The sequence below is a fragment of the Geotrypetes seraphini genome, chromosome 6 (assembly GCF_902459505.1).
Source record: "Geotrypetes seraphini chromosome 6, aGeoSer1.1, whole genome shotgun sequence".
Classification (NCBI taxonomy): Eukaryota; Metazoa; Chordata; class Amphibia; order Gymnophiona; family Dermophiidae; genus Geotrypetes; species Geotrypetes seraphini.
The window spans coordinates 51,563,888-51,582,447 of NC_047089.1; the positions used below are offsets into that span (position 1 = coordinate 51,563,888).

An 18,560-nucleotide genomic window follows, 5' to 3' on the forward strand; every position below is an offset into this window, starting at 1 on the left:
AACCGGGAGTCCCCAGCTGCCGAACAGAACAAAAAACAACAAAATGCACGTAGACATAAAAACGAGGCGCACAGTGACTCCAGCCGAAAAACTACAAAGCCGCGGTGCTAAAAAGGCACGATCACACAGAGAAAAAAGAAACGGGACTTTCTGGCTCCGCAGAAAACTAGAAACTGAAGAACACGAGGAGGGGATGCGCCCTCTAGTGGAGCGGGAAGACACACACATGCGTGGTGCAGCACCAGCAAACTTGAAATCTTCAATCAAGTTTGCTTGAAAAGCTGTTCACGTCGGGGCTCCGTGGATGACGTCACCCACATGTAGAGAATATGCTGCCTGCTTGTCCTGGGATAATAGACAAAATTTTACAGGGATAGCTTCATTATTTACAGGAGCCACAGAAGGTTAAACTTTAAAAATTTTCGTGTGGCCATTTTTTCAGACCACTTTGAGGCTTTTTATGTACATCAGTTTCAAAAAATGAAAATATGCATTAGTTCCATTGAATAGATCATATAAAGTTGTAGAAGAATGCCACGTTTCATTTGTTTTGATTATATAACAAAGGAAATATTTTGTCTCGAAGCTGCAAAATTTTTGCCGGGATACTGTACATGGTCACAATATTTTATCAAACAAAAAGCTATAACTCCACAAGTATTCCACTGGTGAATCTTAAAACTTCACCAAAGTTAAGAGTCATGTAAGATTCAGCAAACAAAGTTTCATCAAAATCTAAATGAGGTCTCACAGAGTCTTATACAGGGGCATCAATACCTCCTTTTTCCTACTGGCCATACCTCTCCTTATGCAACCTAGCATCCTTCTAGCTTTACCCAACACCTTTTCAACCTGTTTGGCCACCTTAAGATCATCAAATACAATCACACCCAAGTCCCGCTCTTCTGTCATGCACATACGTTGTTCACCCCCTAAACTGTACCATTCCCTCAGGTTTTTGCAGCCCAAATGCATGACCTTGTTTGCATGCAAAAGTATGGAAATATGAGAGCTGCATGTACGTGCTGGAAAGCCAGAACAGGCCTCCAACTGTCGAGCCATTCTTTATCCCAAGGAAGCATATAGAGCACTTGTCTGAGCCCAAAAGGCCAAGCGGCCCCAGCCCTAGGGCCTGAACATCCAGCAAGAATGGTACAGTGGCTTGCACCTGATGTGCTTCGGCTGGAAACCAGTTGGAGGGGCCACAAACCAATCTGGCAGAAGCCGAGCAAAGTTCACTTATATCCTGACCAAATAACATCCAGGACCCAACAATTGGACAAACAGCGAGCCCAGGCCAGTAGGAAAACTGAAAGTCTGCCCATATCTGTAGAGGGGCACTCCTGGCTTGGTACCATTGAGCCGCTGCGTGCAGGAGGCAGATGGCTAAGTTCACTACAGCCAGAGTACCGCTGCCAGGAACACTGGAAAATATCTGAGACTTGTTAGTCACAGATAGGCAAAATCGTCTAGAGCTACAAAAAACAGGATGCTCAGAACCTAAAGAGCATCTGGTTCTGTCAGCAGGATGTGACTCAGGGCAACGGACCTCTACAAAATTAGATGGTCGTCCAAGCCCTTGCCAAACAATACCTGCCCGCTTAAAAGGGAAGGCCAACCAAGGTAGCCTTGGAAAAGAAATCACCAGCCCCATGTGTGATCCAGAGCATTCTGCGAACCAAAATGGAATATACCGGCACCTGAAACATGAGAAGTACCACCAGTCAAAAGAAGTGGAGTAAAAGGCTCAACCTCCTCAGTCTTCAGAGTGCATAGCCAAGACAAACAGGTGCAGTGACAGAGAATGCCGCTGAAGCAGCCTCAGAATCTAAAGCAGCTGCATAAAAAGCCTCTGGAGAACAACATCCACCTGGCAGACCTGTATATCTTCAAGCACCATGCACTGGAAAGGAGGTGCATATAGTCACTTGTGCAACCAAAGAATTCAGCCCAGAATGACCCAGCAGCTGCAGGCACTCCTGTGCCAGTGGATAAAAGCAAGACATAGTCCACGCTAACTTAAGAGCTGCATGCAGAAATAAACTTTAAAATTGCTCATATAAGGCAGAGTGCCAGAGAAAAAGCAGAAGACTAGGAGTGCACTCCACATAGCCAGGAGGAAAAAGTGGACAGAGCCAGCTGAAAGACTAAATTCAACTCCTGCTGAGACCCAGAAAGAACTGGCAAAGCCACTCCTGATGACTCTGAAGAGCTAGGATACAGTCCCCAGAAGCGCTGTGCTTAAAATAAAGGATCAACAAACCAGGCCACATCCAAAGGATCACTCAGATCAGGAACAGGCAGCAGCAGACTGAGAGGAAAAAGTGCCCATAAAGGCACCACCGCGTACAGATAGAACAGAGGCGGAGACGGACTGTGCAGGAAATAATGGCTGCAACGAAACTCATCCCACAGAAATATATCTGAAAACAAAACTGAGCTGAGCGTAGGAGAGGCTAAGCTTTGCACTGCCGCCACTCCCGACTGTGCCACACATGTGGTGCAAAAATGTTCCAAATGTACCCAAATTGTGCAATCCTGCCATGAATTCACATTAAGAGAGCCCAAGGACTCCATCCCAACAAGTCTTGAGACAAAACCTTCAGTTTTGGAGAAGTAGGAAGTTTTTGAAAAAAAGATGGCTAAAAACATAAGATGGCCGCTACTAAGAAATTCGCTCCAAAATCGCGATATTTTTCACATATGGCAAATTTTAAAAATAGCAATTTTAGAATTTTTTTAAGGTGAAGGAACAAAGTGGAACATGCAGAACCCTCAAAACATGGATTTTCAAACCTCTCCCAATTCCCCTCACAGGCTGTGACAGCCTGTTTACTCACTGTGACCTGAAAACACAGCTCCTGTGCTGGAAAAGTGCTGCAGCCTGCCTCAGCTCTCTAACTGTAGCTGGATCATAAATTCAGTGCATTATGATGGGAATGCCTCTTTGAAGGTGATCTTCGGGCTGCCAGTCAGACTCCCTGCCTGTCTGCACCGCCACCCCTGCGGACCTACGGACATGCTCAGGGACAGGTGGAGCTGAGAAGATGCAGCCAGCAACCTGCGAGACACTGCCAAGTCTCCAAGGTACTCCAAAACAGCCTGCACTTGAACCGAGGTTCAGCAGACAGAGAAAATAAATGGCCCAGATCTCCTGAGAAGCAGATGCAGGCTGGCTGCCAGGTACCACAAAGGATAGGCCTGACAGCTGCAGACCGAAATCTGTATGATCTCAATGCAGGCAAAGCTGAAGAATCGCTCCAAGCACCAGAAATCCCAAAAAGGGGATGAAAATACATTGAATAAAATAATAAAATGGGGAGAGCAAAACAAACACACTTCTGCAGGCACACATGCAGCAGGAAAAAACTATAGGTGGAGCTAATGAGCTCAGTGAAGTACAGGAGACACAAAGAGAGAAAATCCAGAGTGGATTCCTTCTGCACAGGCACGTGGCCATAGGAACATAACACAGATGTCTAGAAAGTCTCACCTATTGCAGTGGAATATGAGTTTCCTCTTCTCTGCACCTTGCAACTCTCTTGAGTTTGAGCCATGCAACCAAATACCTACCTGGTCTCAGAGACTCAAGTCTTGGAAACCCAGCACAATAACTGCACAATACAGCTTAAATTTTCAGAGAGCTACATGAAAATGAAAAGAAATTTCCTGCTCCAGCAATATAACATGAATAGATCCGGTTTTTATTTCCCTCCTGTCCATATCTCTCTTTCTGTCCTATTCTACTTAAAATTACTTATCCTTCCCCTATCCCACTAACGGATATAAATATAAACAGCAACTTTTAGGAAGTGTGGGGGTTGGGTTGCTGCCTGCTTGGCTGCACAGTGGCTACGAGAACTCAACTAGCTGGAACTAATTTAACTAGTTACATAGGGAAGTTCTTGATTGAGGAAGAAGCAGATAGTGGGACAGGGGAAGAATAAGAAAGTATGTTAATTTTCTTTCCTCTAGACGCAGCAGATGAATCCAGAGACTAGTGGGATAGCACACATCGACCAGCAGGTGGAGATAGAGAACTGATTAACAGGTGGACCTATTGGTTGGTGCTCTCCCTGTAACCTCAGTATTGCTCCTTGCCCAAGCAGTCCAAACCAGAAATATGGTCAACAGGTAAAAAACTTCTTTCCCAGAATCATTTGCAAAAGGCAACCATAGAACAAACAACCACCAACCATAACAAAACAAGAGAACACAGAAATCAGAAACCGAGATCCAATAGCCAGAAAGGGTGGGGCTCTGGATTCATCTGCTGCGTCTAAAGGAAAGAAAATTAACAGGTAAGAATATAATTTTTCCTTCCTCAGCAACAGCAGCAGATGAATCCAGAGACTAGTGGGATGTAGCAAAGCAATCCTCAATCAGGGTGGGAAGTGAACGCCGCCTCAGCAATATCCGATGCACCAAAGGCAGCTTCCGCAAGCTCCGCCACATCCAACCTGTAATGCCTAGAAAAAGTATTCCTAGAAGACCAAGTCGCCGCCCGACAAATCTCCTCCAAAGAAAAACCTCGGGACTCAGCCCAAGAAGTAGCCATCGCCCTAGTGGAATGAGCATGCAGCTTGTCAGGCACCCGCCTACCTGAAGTCAAGTAAGCAGAAGCGATGGTGTCTTTGACCCATTGAGCAATGGAAGCCTTAGACACAGCCAGACCCTTGTTGCGGCCTGCAAATAACACAAAGAGGTGATCCGAAAGGCAAAAGTCGTTAGTATGTCCGAGATAATGGAGAAGTATCCTACGGACATCGAGCAACCGCAACGAAGAGAACTTCTCCCCCCAATGCTCTTTCCGGAAGGCTGGAAGGAAGAGAGACTGGTTAACATGAAAGGCTGATACCACCTTAGGAAGAAACGACGGTACCGTCTTAACCGAAACCCCCGAATCCGAAATACGCAAAAAGGATCTCTACAAGACAACGCCTGCAACTCAGACACCCGCCTGGCCAAAGCCATCGCGACAAGAAAGACCGCTTTCAACGTCACATCCTTAAGAGTCGCCGACGACAAAGGCTCAAATGGAGGCTTTTGCAACCCCCCAAGGACCACTTTAAGACTCCACTCCGGACATATCTTCTTAACAGGGGGGCGAATATGTTGCACCCCTTTCAGAAATCTAACCACATTAGGTTGTGACACAAGGGAAGAATGAGCCACGCGAGCTCTGTAACAAGCAATAGCGGCCACTTGAACCCTAAGAGAATTATAGGCCAACCCCTTGGCAACCCCCTCTTGAAGAAAGGAGAGGATGGAAGAAAGAGAAGCTCGGAAGGGCGAAAGACCCTGAGCCGAATACCAGGAATCAAAGACTCTCCAGACTCTAGCATACGAGGCAGAAGTAGACCTCTTCTTGGCCTGAAGAAGAGTGGAAATAACCGGCTCCGAATATCCCTTACGTCTCAGCCGCGACCTTTCAAGAGCCAGGCCGTAAGACCAAAGTGGGACGGATTTTCCATGCATATCAGGCCTTGAGTGAGCAAGTTCGGAGTCACCGGAAACACCAACCGATCGCCCGTCGACAGACGCATCAGGTCCGCATACCAAGGCCGACGCAGCCAATCCGGAGCCACCAGAATCACTGAGCCCGGAAAGCGAGTTATGCAATATAACACCCGACCTATCATCGGCCAAGGAGGGAACACATAAAGTAGACAACCCGGAGGCCATGGAAGAGTCAAGGCGTCCACCCCCTCGGACGCCAACTCCCTGTGTCTGCTGAAGAACCGAGGCAGTTTTGCATTTTGAGAGGAGGCCATGAGATCCACCACCGGAAGACCCCCACCTCTGCACAAGCAGATCGAATGCCCGATTGGATAGTTCCCATTCCCCGGGATCTAGAAGATTGCGGCTGAGAAAGTCCGCCTGAACATTTGCCTGCTTCGCAATGTGCGCTGCCGAGAAAAGAGGAAGATGAACCTCTGCCCACTGAATCAGCACCATAGCCTTACTGGCTAAATGGGGACTCCGGGTACCTCCCTGCCGGTTGACACAAGCTACCGCTGTTACATTGTCCGAAAAGACCCTCGTCGGACGGTCCTGAATCATGGACTGAAACGCGAGAAGCGCCAGCCTGATCGCCAACTCCAGCATATTGATCGACCAATGAGTCTCCTCCTGAGACCAGATCCCCTACGCTGACAATTGAAGGCACTGAGCCCCCCATCCCAGCAGACTGGCGTCCGTTGTAACTATGATCCAGTCTGGTGTCGCAAGCGGCATTCCCTTGAACAGATTGATCTCGTTGAGCCACCAATGCATGCTGAGAGCCGCCAGAGACGTCCATTGAAGACGCCGAATGTAGTCCTGAGACACCGGGGACCACCGAGAGAGAAGGGACTGCTGCAATGGTCTCATGTGGAAGCGAGCCCAGGGAACCACCTCCAGAGCCGCCACCATCGACCCCAGGACCTGCACATAATCCCAAACCCTCGGTCTGGGTGACTGGAGAAGCAGGAGAACCTGAGACTGTAACTTTACTCCCCGTTCCACGGGCAGAAACACCTTCCCCAGATTCGTGTCGAAATGTACCCCCAGATGCTCCAACGATTGAGACGGGGTAAGGGAGCTCTTTGGAAAATTAATGACCCACCCCAAAGATTGGAGAAGAGAGATTACCCTCTGGGTCACCGCCAAACTCTCCTGCCTGGAAGACGCCTGGATCAACCAGTCGTCCAAGTAAGGATGCACCCGAATCCCTTCCTTGAGAAGGAAAGCTGCCACTCCTACCATGACCTTCGAGAACATACAAGGAGCCGTGGCCAGCCCAAATGGCATGGCCCGAAACTGATAGTGCTGGCCAAGGATCGCGAATCACAGATACTTTTGATGTGGGGGCCAAATAGGAATGTGTAGATACGCTTCCTTGAGGTCGAGAGCCGTAAGGAATTCCCCCAGCTGAACAGCCGCAATAACTGACTGAACTGTTTCCATCCGGAAATGCCTGACCCTTAGAAAGCAATTGACCTTCTTGAGATCCAAGACAGGCCTGACCGAACCCCCCTTTTTGGGCACTACGAAATAAATTGAATACCTTCCCTGACCCCTTTCCTCTGGAGGAACGGGAATAACGGCCCCAATGTCCAATAGAACTTGAAGGGTGACTCGCACCGATTCTCGCTTGGCCGCTCCTGTACAAGGGGAGACCAAGAAAGAATCTGCGACGGGAGAGGAAAATTCTAATTTGTACCCTTCTCGAATAATGTCCAAGACCCACTGATCGGACATTATCTTGGCCCACTCTGCCAGATAGGAAGACATCCGACCCCCAATTGGCACGACGGAGGGAGCCAACGTCCCGTCATTGTGAATTACGTAAGGCCAGGGTACGGGGAGGCTGAGCCGGCTGGGGTTTCGTAGGATGAAAGGAAGTCTTTTGTGAAAACCTAGGTCTAGAATTATAGGAAGAACCGGAAGAAGTCGGAAAGGCCGGCTTACCCGGACGATATCTCTTAACATCCCAGAAACGATTTCTGGCAGCTGCAAAGGTGCTATAGGTCTATCTTCCGGCAACCGTTGCGTTTTGGTATCCCCAAAATCCTTCACGATTTTGTCCAAATCCTCCCCGAATAATAAACGACTCTTAAAGGGAAGTCGCATGAGTCTAAGCTTAGAAGCCGCATCCGCCGCCCAGTGACGGAGCCACAAGGAACGTCGAGAAACAACAGACAGAGCCATTTGTTTCGCCGAAGCCCTAATAATATCATAAAGGGCGTCCGCCAGATAAGCTAGACCCGTTTCCATATCCAGAAAGTGAGACGGCACAGTCACCCCGGTCTCCATCATTTTATCCGCCATACCTTGAGCCCATTGAAGGCAAGCCCATGCCGCATAAGAACTGCACACCGCCGCCTGCAAGATAACTGCCGCCACATCAAAGGACAGCTTGAGAGAAGATTCAATCTTCCTATCCTGAATGTCTTTGAGGGCTATACCTACCTCAACTGGCAAGGTAGTCCTCTTGGTAACCGCAGCCACCAAAGCGTCCACACTGAGGTTCTTAAACTTTTCAAGCTCGTCCTGAGAGATGGGATACAACTGGCGCATAGCCTTTGTCACCCGAAGACCAGCCTCCGGCATATCCCACTGTGCAGAAATAAGCTCCAGCATCGCTTCATGCACCGGGAATGCTTTCGCAGGTTTTTTCGTGCCCACCATCAGAGGATTAGCCGAGCTTGACGCGAGAGAATCCTGCTGAGCAATATTAAGGCCCTGCAGCGCCCGTGTAATAAAAGAAGGTAATTCCTCCCTATGAAAAAGACGCAGCGCGGTAGGATCATCCACCTCCCGAGCCAGCGTATCCTCCAGCTCTAAATCCGCGACCTCCCCGTCTTCCAGGGAGTCCGGCCGTGACAAAGACAAGGCAAAGTCCGCAGGAGGATCATCACCGTCCAAAGGCGCTACACTGCGCCCCTTAGTGGCCTGAGACTCCAGAGGAGGTCCACCGGCCTGAAAGACCGACCCCAGATCCAAAGGACAGTCTTGACACTGAGCAGGCTGAGAACCCTGCATTAAGAAGGCCTTGTGCATCAGCATTACAAATTCCGGGGAAAACGCCCCCGGACTTGAAGAAGCCTGCCAAGCAAAAGAGTTCTCCTGCCCAGAAATCTGGCCTGCCAAGGAAGGAGAAGAAGCAGAACAAGTGCCCGCCAGTGCGGCTGCTGATGTGCCGAAGCGGAACGGCCACAGCCGCACATGCGGGAGAAGCAGGCTTGACCTCAATCGCGCGGGAAACCATGAGCACCTCAGACGCACATCTTCTCCCCCAGCGTCTGTGCAACCTGCAGAACAAAGGCCCGATGGTGTTCGCTGCTTCCCACAGCAGGAACACCTCTTAACCGCCTCTGCTGCCATCACACTGCAAAGCAAGTCATAGCCGAAAACAACTCCCACGGCACTCAATCCCAGCGAGCAACGGCCGAAAACACCCAAGCACAAGCACAGACAAAAAAGGTAACTCTTACCTTTGCCCCATTTGCTAAGGCTGGTAGCTGGATGCTGGGACTCAGAGCAAAGCCCTGTCCCGCAGCCGCACACTGGTCTTCTCCTCTTTTTTTTTTATACAAGGCTTGCCTCAGGGAAAGAAGAAAAATACCAAAGACCAGCAAGTAACCTCAATCCACCAGAGAGGCGGGTGGAACAGGGACCTGGGGGGGCCCAGGTGTGACTCCCAAAGCTGGCACTGCACAGCCAATTACCCCAATCTAACTGAAGAGAAAAATTCTCAACAGTAGAAGAATAGAAAACCAGCCAGAATCCAGGAGCTTGTAGAATAGCATCCAACCCCTGCTGGGAGATAGAGAATACTGAGGTTACAGGGAGAGCACCAACCAATAGGTCCACCTGTTAATCAGTTCTCTATCTCCACCTGCTGGACGATGTGTGCTATCCCACTAGTCTCTGGATTCATCTGCTGCTGTTGCTGAGGAAAAAGAGATACTGACAGGAGAGAAAAGAAGTTGCTTTTGTAGTGGTGCATTAACACAGCTTTAGCGAGCTTTCTTTTCCCTTACACTAAGAATGGGAAGCAGCCTTAGTAAATTAAGCCCTAAAGGAGTTGTGGTAGACCTTAGAGGGGATCTTTATCTCTCTCTATCACAGTGGAGGGTTTATCAGCTGCTGGCTCCTAATTTTTAAGCTGACCCTTAAAATTAAAAGCCAATAACATACATCTTTGCAAGGGTGGTTTGTCAGCAGAAGTAGGGATGACAGGTTCTCTAGGCCTTACCAGCTGAAGATAAGTGTTGACAGTACACTTCACCCATACCCACCCATTACACATACACAGGCTACCTCCCACATGCACCCATCCTCTCTTCCCTAAAACCATTGCAAGATGTAGATTAACAAATACATGCAAACCTTGAATCACAGAAAGTCAAATCATCATACACATCTACATTTTTTACATTTTTATATTTTACTTCTTTATTTCTTCCTTTTCTCCATCCAACCTCTTCCTCTTTCTTCATTCTCTCTCTCTTCAGCTTATTACTGGGGGTTTTTCTACCCCTTTCCTCAACTGCTGCTTCTTCACACCTCCAGTAACAACATTTGTAGCTCTGGAAGTCTGGCAAAGCCCACATCAGGCCATAACTGTATTCCAGTAGTCTTCTAGATATTACATCTCACCTCCCTCCCACAGCATCCCTGTATTCACCTTCCCCAGTCCTCAAACACAACACACTATTCCCTTCACAACTTAACAGATACTGCATCAGCATAGTCTGCTCTTCCACCAGCTCTGTGTGACTGCAGCATTCTCACAGTCCAGTAGTGGATGATGAGATAAGATACTAACAATGATTGCTCCACTCCTGTTTAAAGAGTTTCGAGATTCATATTCAATTTAACTTACTCAAAGATAAACATTAACACTTCACCCAATTAGTTTTCATTATGAGTTCTAAGTTCTTATTGCTGGTAGAGTAGCTGGAACATTGATCAAAGAAAAACATTTACCATAAATGACCCATAAATAGGTCTCTGTTTGTATTCAGGTCCACCTTAAATCCTGGTGAGCCAAGCCGTGATGGAAGCAACTTTCCCTCCCCCAAGATAAGGTGTCAGGTCCTGTCCCAACTGTCAGCAAGCTGTAGAATTGCAGTGCCCCCAAGAAGCAGCAGCATAGGCCTCCTCAAGAGCTACCTTAGTCACTGGTGGTCCGGTCCACCGTGATGAGTTGGGACAGGAGTGACCCTTCTAAGCTCCTGCCCTTGCAGTCTCACTGAAAAAATGACTGCTGCGAATGCCCTTGGCAGCCTTGCAAGGATACCGTGGGAAGGGAACTCCGTGGCAGCCATTTTCTGAGTGAGACTACATGGGCAGGAGCATAAGAGGATCACTATTGCCCTGACTCACCCCACAAGACCGCCAGTGACTAAGATAGTTCATGGGAGGAAGCTTACACCTCTTCTCTGAGGCAGGGATGGAGGGAGGGGGCAAGCAGAGACTGTATCTGGCTAACAGCCAGGACAGGACTCAACACCTTACCTCAGAGGAGGGATAGATCACTCCAGTTCCGGCTCACCACTGGACCACGAGGATTTAAGGTGAACCTGCGGAGAGATTAGCGCTGGGTTTGGGAGGGGGGAGGGAGCAGATGGGTGTACAAGCTGGGCAGCCCTTGAATATAAACTCTCAGTTTATATTAGAGTTAATATTTTTCCCCTAAAAAGGGGGAGAAATGTTATCTCAGTTTACATTCAAGTATATACGGTAACACTTATTAATCATGCACCAAATTCCACTGAAACCAACACACAGAAAGCACAAGCACATCACATCAGCTTTCATAAAGCAAAGAAAAAAAAAAGCTAAAGTTAGGACATTTTTTATCCTTTACAATATTAAAAATGACAAAGAACATAACATTTGCTTACTGAGCTAGTGTTGTCTTCCCTGAACCAGGTACTCCTCTTAAAAGGATCAGTAACTTGTTCAGGTGCCACAACTTATCTTCCCTAGGCAAAGAAGGATACTGTTCACAAGTTAAACTGTTAGGTTCCTTGGGTTCATAAGCAAGAGTGTCTTCACAATGCCTGTCTTTGGTTTCACTGAAACCATTACTCATATTTCCATGTGGCTGGTCTTGATGTCCAAACTCAGAAGCCTGTATGCTATATCTACCACTCTGATCATCACAACTGCTACTTTCAGCAGGCTGTGCACAATTCCAGGTAGAGATGTAATTATTTCCACGGTAACCATCATGACTCTTGTGATATGGTCCATCATTCTGAGAATAAAAAATATCCGTAGGTGGGGCAAAAGTACTTGGTGGAGGTGGAGGAGGGGCAAAAGTACTTGGTGGTGGTGGTGGTGGTGGTGGAGGGGCAAAGGTACTTGGAGGAGGGGCAAAAGTACTCGGCGGAGGTGGGGCAAAAGTACTCAGCGGAGGTGGAGGAGGGGGTGGAGCAAAAGTACTCGGTGGAGGAGGTGGTGGAGGTAGGGCAAAAGTACTTGGTGGTGGGGGTGGAGCAGCAAAAGTACTTGGTGGTGGTGGTGGTGGTGGTGGTGTGACAAAAGTACTTGGTGGTGGTGGAGGAGGAGGTGGAGGTGGGGTAGCAAAAGTACTTGGTGGAGGAGGTGGGGGAGGTGGAGTGGCAAAAGTACTTGGTGGAGGAGGTGGTGGTGGGAAAGTACTCGGTGGAGGAGGTGGAGTAAAAATACTCAGTGGGGGAGGTGGGGCAAAAGTACTTGGTGGAGGAGGTGGGACACTATGCCGCTGCAAGTTAAAATCAAGGCTGAAATAAGGTGGTGGTGGTGGAGGTCCCTGAGGTACTGCGAATGACTGTGTCTGCTCCCACTCGAACTTTAATGGAGGTAATAAATTGAAATTTGAATTCCAAACTGTAGCCTCCGTTTGTTCATTAGATTGGTACTCATTTCTCCATGCACTTGGAGCATTAGTTAAGTATGGTTGATCAAAGTACTGGATGCCAGATTGGATTTCCTGCGAGTTTATTCCCATTTTCTTAGATTTACCTTCTGCACTTAATGCTTGCTGAACAGGTTCCCGAAGATTAGTTGTCATGTTCTGTTCACTTCCTTCAACAGTCTCCACAAGATCACCATCCTCATTAATCTGTTGCAGTTCTTTATAGAACTGACTCAGCTCATCATCTATTTCATTCTTATTACAAGGCTCACAGGGTTTATTTGATACTTCCACCTTCTGAGATGTTTCCACTTTCTGAGTTCTTCCAGCATGCAACACAATAGCTTTTTCTCCATCTTTGCCCAGTTTACTGTTATTCCTGTTGCAACTGCTTTTACTATTTTCATTAGGTTTGCAAAGAGGTCCAATAAATGCCCTACTTGTGCCAAACTGTCCAACTTTGTCTTCCCTTTGAGATGTATCACCATTGCTCTCCACCACAACCTCAGCACTGCCAGTATCAGAAACACACAACTCTTCTCTTGTATCCTCAACTGGGATATCAGCCGTAGTCATGATTTTAGGATCAGTGCTTTCAGTAGACAATGAATCTATCCTACCATCACTCTCCTGAATAGTTTTCAGAACACTTTTATCATCATTTCTGCTTTCTTGTATTTTATTATTTCTTTTGTCATTGCAGCTGGTTAAAGATGTCCACTTATTTTGTTTAATTTCAGTCCTCTCATCAGGCACCTCAAAGTTATTACTTAAACCAAAGTCACTGTAGAACTCTTCTGATGATTTTAGCTTTTTTGCCCAAGGTTCAGTGGACGACTGGACCCAAGGGTCTAAAGATTGGTCTTCAGATTTCCATGAATTCTTTCTATTTCCAATATGCAGCATCTGATAAAATAGAAACAAAATTTTAAAGAATGACAAAATGATTAAATCAATTATACATAACATGAAGTCTAGCAGCTTTATGGGTAAATTACTTTATAATATTGTGCTTGAATCCACCCTCCTGGAGCCTCATGCTCAAAGATTCTCTCCTTTGAAGGTTTGCATCATAAGCCCACCTCTACCATATCCCCCCATTTTGCCTCTCAAGACTATACTTTAGAACCCCAAGTCTCATTTTATATGACTTTTGGTGCAGACCCTGTGCCAGACTTATAAAGCAGAGGCAGTCCAGGGAGAACATGTCTATCTTATCACATACAATATTATATCCCGTTCTAGGTCTAAGTGAGAGTTCCCAATGATCTATGCAAGGATATTATACCATATTATTTTCTCTACTATTCACCTCTGTATCCCCCTACTATGGCCACTAACTTATTACATTATTTAACCTGAGATTCTATTACCATATATACTTGAATATAAACCTAGATTTTGGGACTAAATAGCCCAAAAATGGGGGTCTCAATTTATATTGGAATCTTACTACTACTATTACTACTACCGTATTTTCATGTGTATAACACGCATACGCATATAGCGCGCGGGAACAAAGCATTGCTGTAAAAAAAAAATCTATATAGCACGCACACGCGTATATCGCGCATGCTGCTATAACCTCCTCCCGCCACCCCCGCTTACTCCCTCTTCTGGCCTGCAAACCGGCATCCTCCGAGATTCTCAGATTCAGAATCTCAGAGAGAGCGAGACCAGAAGGCTTTGAGCATGCGCAAATGCTCAAAGCCCAGACCAGCCCAGCACAGGGAAGAGGGAGGATCTCCCTCGCACCGCCCAGCCCAGCCCAACCCAGGCGAGGGAGGATCTTCAGGCACTGGCACTGGCACGTCCTGTGCATTGGTGCTGGTGCCGGTGCCCAATCGGGTAAGCGATGTCTTTGCGGTGCAGGGGGGATGTAGGATCGCGGGGGAGGAGGGGTGACGCGAGCGGGGGGGAGGATGCCGGTTCGCAGGGAGGATGCCGGATCGCAATGAGAAAAAAAAAATTGTATAACGCGCTCACACATATAACGCGCATGGTTATACTCGGTTTGTAAAATCGTGTATAACGCGCGCGTTATATGCGTGAAAATACAGTACCTATTTCTGTAGCACTGCTAGATTTCAACAGCGCTGTACATTAAACATGCAAGAATCCCAGCTCAGTAAAGCTTACAATCTAATTAAAACCGAAACAGGACAAATAAGGGTTAGGGAATTTCTGAAAGAGGGAATGATAAAACAGATATGTTATGTATCTATCGCAGGCCTCTCCACAGGCCTACCTTAAGCCTTGCTGGTCCAGTGGTGAGCCAGGGCAAGAGCAAAAGCTTCTGCTCCATGCAGACTCACTACTCAAAATGGCCAATGTGATCCACATTAGGGTCATTCCGTGTCAAGTGGACCAATACTGAAAACTGCCCACGCTCGATCCCCCTTGAAATCCAACCAAATTTTACAGCGGTGTTGTCTAGGGTCTCAAATTAAATTCTGCAAAATTTTTGGATCTATCTCAATTTGGTCAGGAGCTAGGGGTGGTTGAAAAAAACCAAATTGATCCACTCCCATGCCTCGTGTGACCTAAAACATCAACTTTGCATAGGCATTGCGGCAGAAGGAAACTACCTAGGAGTCTGAAATTTTGTAGTTTGGTACAACACCTTGAGGCAAGTTTCTGTGCCAAGTTTGCAATCAGCGACTGCTTACCATAGCCCACATATGTGAAAGAAATGGCCATTTTAATCCATCTCAAAATCGAGGCTTTAGACGACAGCTTCCCTTTCTTGGCATGACTGGTCAGAACAAAAAGGTGATCCAATATGTGAAACTCATTGGTAACTTTGAGGTACTGGAGAAGCACTCACTTTGACATTCAGCAAATGTAATGCCTTATCCTTTTTATTAAGACCCTGTAGGGTGAAAAGTGGACAAACAAACAGACTTTCTGATTAATGTGGAAGGCTGAAACTACTTCGGTAAGAAGGATGGAACCATACACAAGGAGAGTCCTGCTTCTGTAAATTTAAGGAATGATTCCCTTCAGGACAGAGCTTCTAACTGTTTAATTTCATTATTTTCTCCTGTAAGGGTCACTCAGAGCTCTACTAAGACCTTGCAATACAGTGATAAGATCCCTGGAAGAGACAGGGAGACACACCAGAGGGCGCACTCGAAGTGCCCCTTTAATGAACCGGGCAATATCTGGGTGAGAGACCAGACAGTTTATTTCCCCCTGAGCTTGAAAACAAGAAAAGGTCTGCTATCTGCACCTTCAGCAATCTGACAGACCCTTCTGAAATCCATCCAGGACTACCAAAATCAGACCTCATAAGGGCTCTACATAACCCACAGCACACCAGTGCTGAAAGGACTTCTAGGCTTTAGCACAGGCTGCTACCACTGACAGCTTCTTAGCTTTAAGCAGAGTGGAAATGACCACGTCTGAGTGATCCTTGCTCATCAGGGCTACCCGCTGAAGTCCAAAGTGTTCCAGATTCTTGATAGGGACAGGTCCCTGAACCAGCAGTCTGAGATCTCTGGAAGCAAACTAGGTCCACATAGCATGGACTGCAGGGCCAATCATGTGTCACTAGGACTACCAACCTTGGATAACTTGCAATCCTACAGAAGACTCACCCTAGCATGGACCATGGAGGAAACACATATAAGAGGCCTCTCTCTGACCACAGTTGGACTAACGCATCCAACTCCATGCTTCCAGGCTCGTATCTTCAGCTGTGAAAGTGACCTGCCTTTGTGTTTACAGCCAAGGCCATCAGATCCATCCATGGACACACCCTCCACCAAACTATATAAATCCACCCCAGATAGGAGTAATGGGGATTCTCATCGTCCTCCGAGGCTGGGACACAAGACCAATGGGTGTGGCAAGCACATGACATAAAGGAAGGCACAGCTGCTGCCTTAATCCCTGAGACCAAAGCTTCAAATTGCTGTTTAAGGGCCACGTCCACTTTATGGTCCTTATTATCCTTTAACATCACACCTTCTTCACTAGGCAAGGATAAAGGGACCAGACCTTGCCTGGTGACGTTAGGCTGAATAAAACAGTTGGCGGAAATCTGGAGCCATTGTACAGAGCTTGGCCATAGTCAGACACTCACAGGTACCCTTCTGGTGACTCCCAGGGGTCCGTGATCAGCTTTATGATGTCCAGATGCAAGGGAAAGAACGTGGACAGAACTGAGTTGCTCATAATTGAACACTGCGATGAGGGGGCTGGAGAAACTTTCAGCTTTAATTCTCATTGCGAGGTAGAAATAATGCCCAAGAACACAGAGGCTGGTCTAGGGCCACTACCACTTCTTAACCACTGCTCTCATGCAGAGAAAGCACAGTTACTTACCGTAACAGGTGTTATCCAGGGACAGCAGGCATATATTCTCACATGTGGGTGACGTCATCTACGGAGCCCCAGCGCGGACAGCTTTTCAAGCAAACTTGATTGAAGTTTCAAGTTTGCACACTGCACCACGCATGTGCTAGCCTTCTCGCCCACTAGAGGGCGCATCCCCACCTCGTGATCCTCAGTTCTCTTTCATCCGCGGAGCCAGAAGCCCTGTGGATATTTTTGTGCTCTTTTGCCTTCTGTCGCCGCGGCTGTGGACGTTTTTTCGACGCGGTCGCTGCGTGTTATTTTTCTTCTTTCTTTGTTTTTCCCTTTTTAAAAAAAAAAAAAAAAAAAAAAATCAATTTTTTCCGTGCTCCGGGGGCTCCCGGTAGCCACGGCCCGAGAACCTCGTTCGTTCCCGGCCACGTTGTAGGCCCATGTCCCGCCACTACCACTTCTTAACCACTGCTCTCATGCAGAGAACCAAACTCTGCCAGACACTGGAACAATAGTGGCATAGAATCAAACTTTCCATCCTCTCAGTCTATGTCAGACTGAACCTCCTGGTTCAGTTCTGTGTCCTCGTCTGGTTGAGGTACATACTGAGGAAAGATCCCCCCTGCACCACTATCGCACTCAAACCCTCAGCAGTTCAAACAGGCATTCCACATAGTTAGTTAGGTGACATCGACTCGTGCCCGAGACCTAGCAACTTGATGAATTACAGATATAAAAAGAGATCGGTTTTGTGCTAGTCCTCTAAGGTCCTCCAGCATCATCTCCATGGTTGTTTTCAACATGTCCAGCCATCTGATTTGCGGGTTGCCCTCTTTGCCTGATTCCTTCAATCTTCCCAAACATAATATCCTTCAACATTCTTGCTATTCTGACGGTGTGACCAACTTAAGACAGTCATAACTTCATCACTTGGGCTTTGAGTGACATAGCCGGTGATCTCTTCCAGAATCGATTTGTTAGCTCTTCTGATGGTCCACGACATGCATAAAATCCTTCTCCAGCACTAATGAGTGCATGGACACGTCTGATCTTCATTTGGAGTGTTATTTCCTTGCCTTTGAGAACAGAATATGGCAACACAGATTGATTTCCAACAAAACGTGGCGTCAGACAAGGATGCATCTTGTCACCTTAGCTTCACCATAAAGGTTGAACAGGTATCTTCAGAAAAGCAAATATGTTTCAAAGTTGGTGGCCATAATATAAACAACCTGTGTTATGCAGATGATACAACGCTCATCACCAGCAGCAAAGAAAACATGCTGTATCTACTGAGAAAAGTCACAATAAGACATAATACGAATAAGAATAGCCTTACTGGGTCAGATCAATGGTCCATCTAATCCAGTATTCCATCTTCATGGAGGCTAATCAAAGCTGAAAGTCATAACATGAAATTAGAACTGAACATAAGACGAAGATCATGAACACAGAAAATGATGGAAGATTTTGAGTTTGAAGGTGATTGAATTCCTTTACAACTACTATTCTATCTCCTGGGCACTTTCATAAACAAAGAAGCAACTAGCAGGAAAGAAATACTCCATAACATAACACTAGGTCGCTCTTCAATGAAGGCTCTTGACAGATCACTCCTGCCCCAATGTCCCACTAGACCACCATATAAGCACGGTAGGCCTAGGGTTCATGCTGCTGGGTCTGGATGAGTCATCACTCTTTGTTATGGTGGGAAGAGAGAGAGGATGTATATACAGTATAGGTACAACATCCATTCCAAAATCTGAAAATCTACGAAAACCGAAATATGCCTGGTCTTAAGGATTTTGGATAAAGTATCTTGTACCTGTACCTCAAATGCTTAATTCTATATTTC

At 46.9% G+C, this 18,560-nt stretch overlaps 1 protein-coding gene across 3 annotated transcripts in view; it reads right to left on the bottom strand.

The window, feature by feature from the left end:
* The window catches only part of LOC117362283 (formin-like protein 20), a 125,837-nt gene that overhangs the window by 83,911 nt on the left and 23,366 nt on the right, over positions 1 to 18,560 (bottom strand). For all 3 annotated transcript variants that reach the window (XM_033948467.1, XM_033948464.1, XM_033948465.1), the window contains exon 2: positions 11,397 to 13,300. In XM_033948467.1, the coding sequence (XP_033804358.1) occupies positions 11,397 to 13,300 (1,904 nt within the window). The remainder of the gene's footprint in view (positions 1 to 11,396; positions 13,301 to 18,560) is intronic.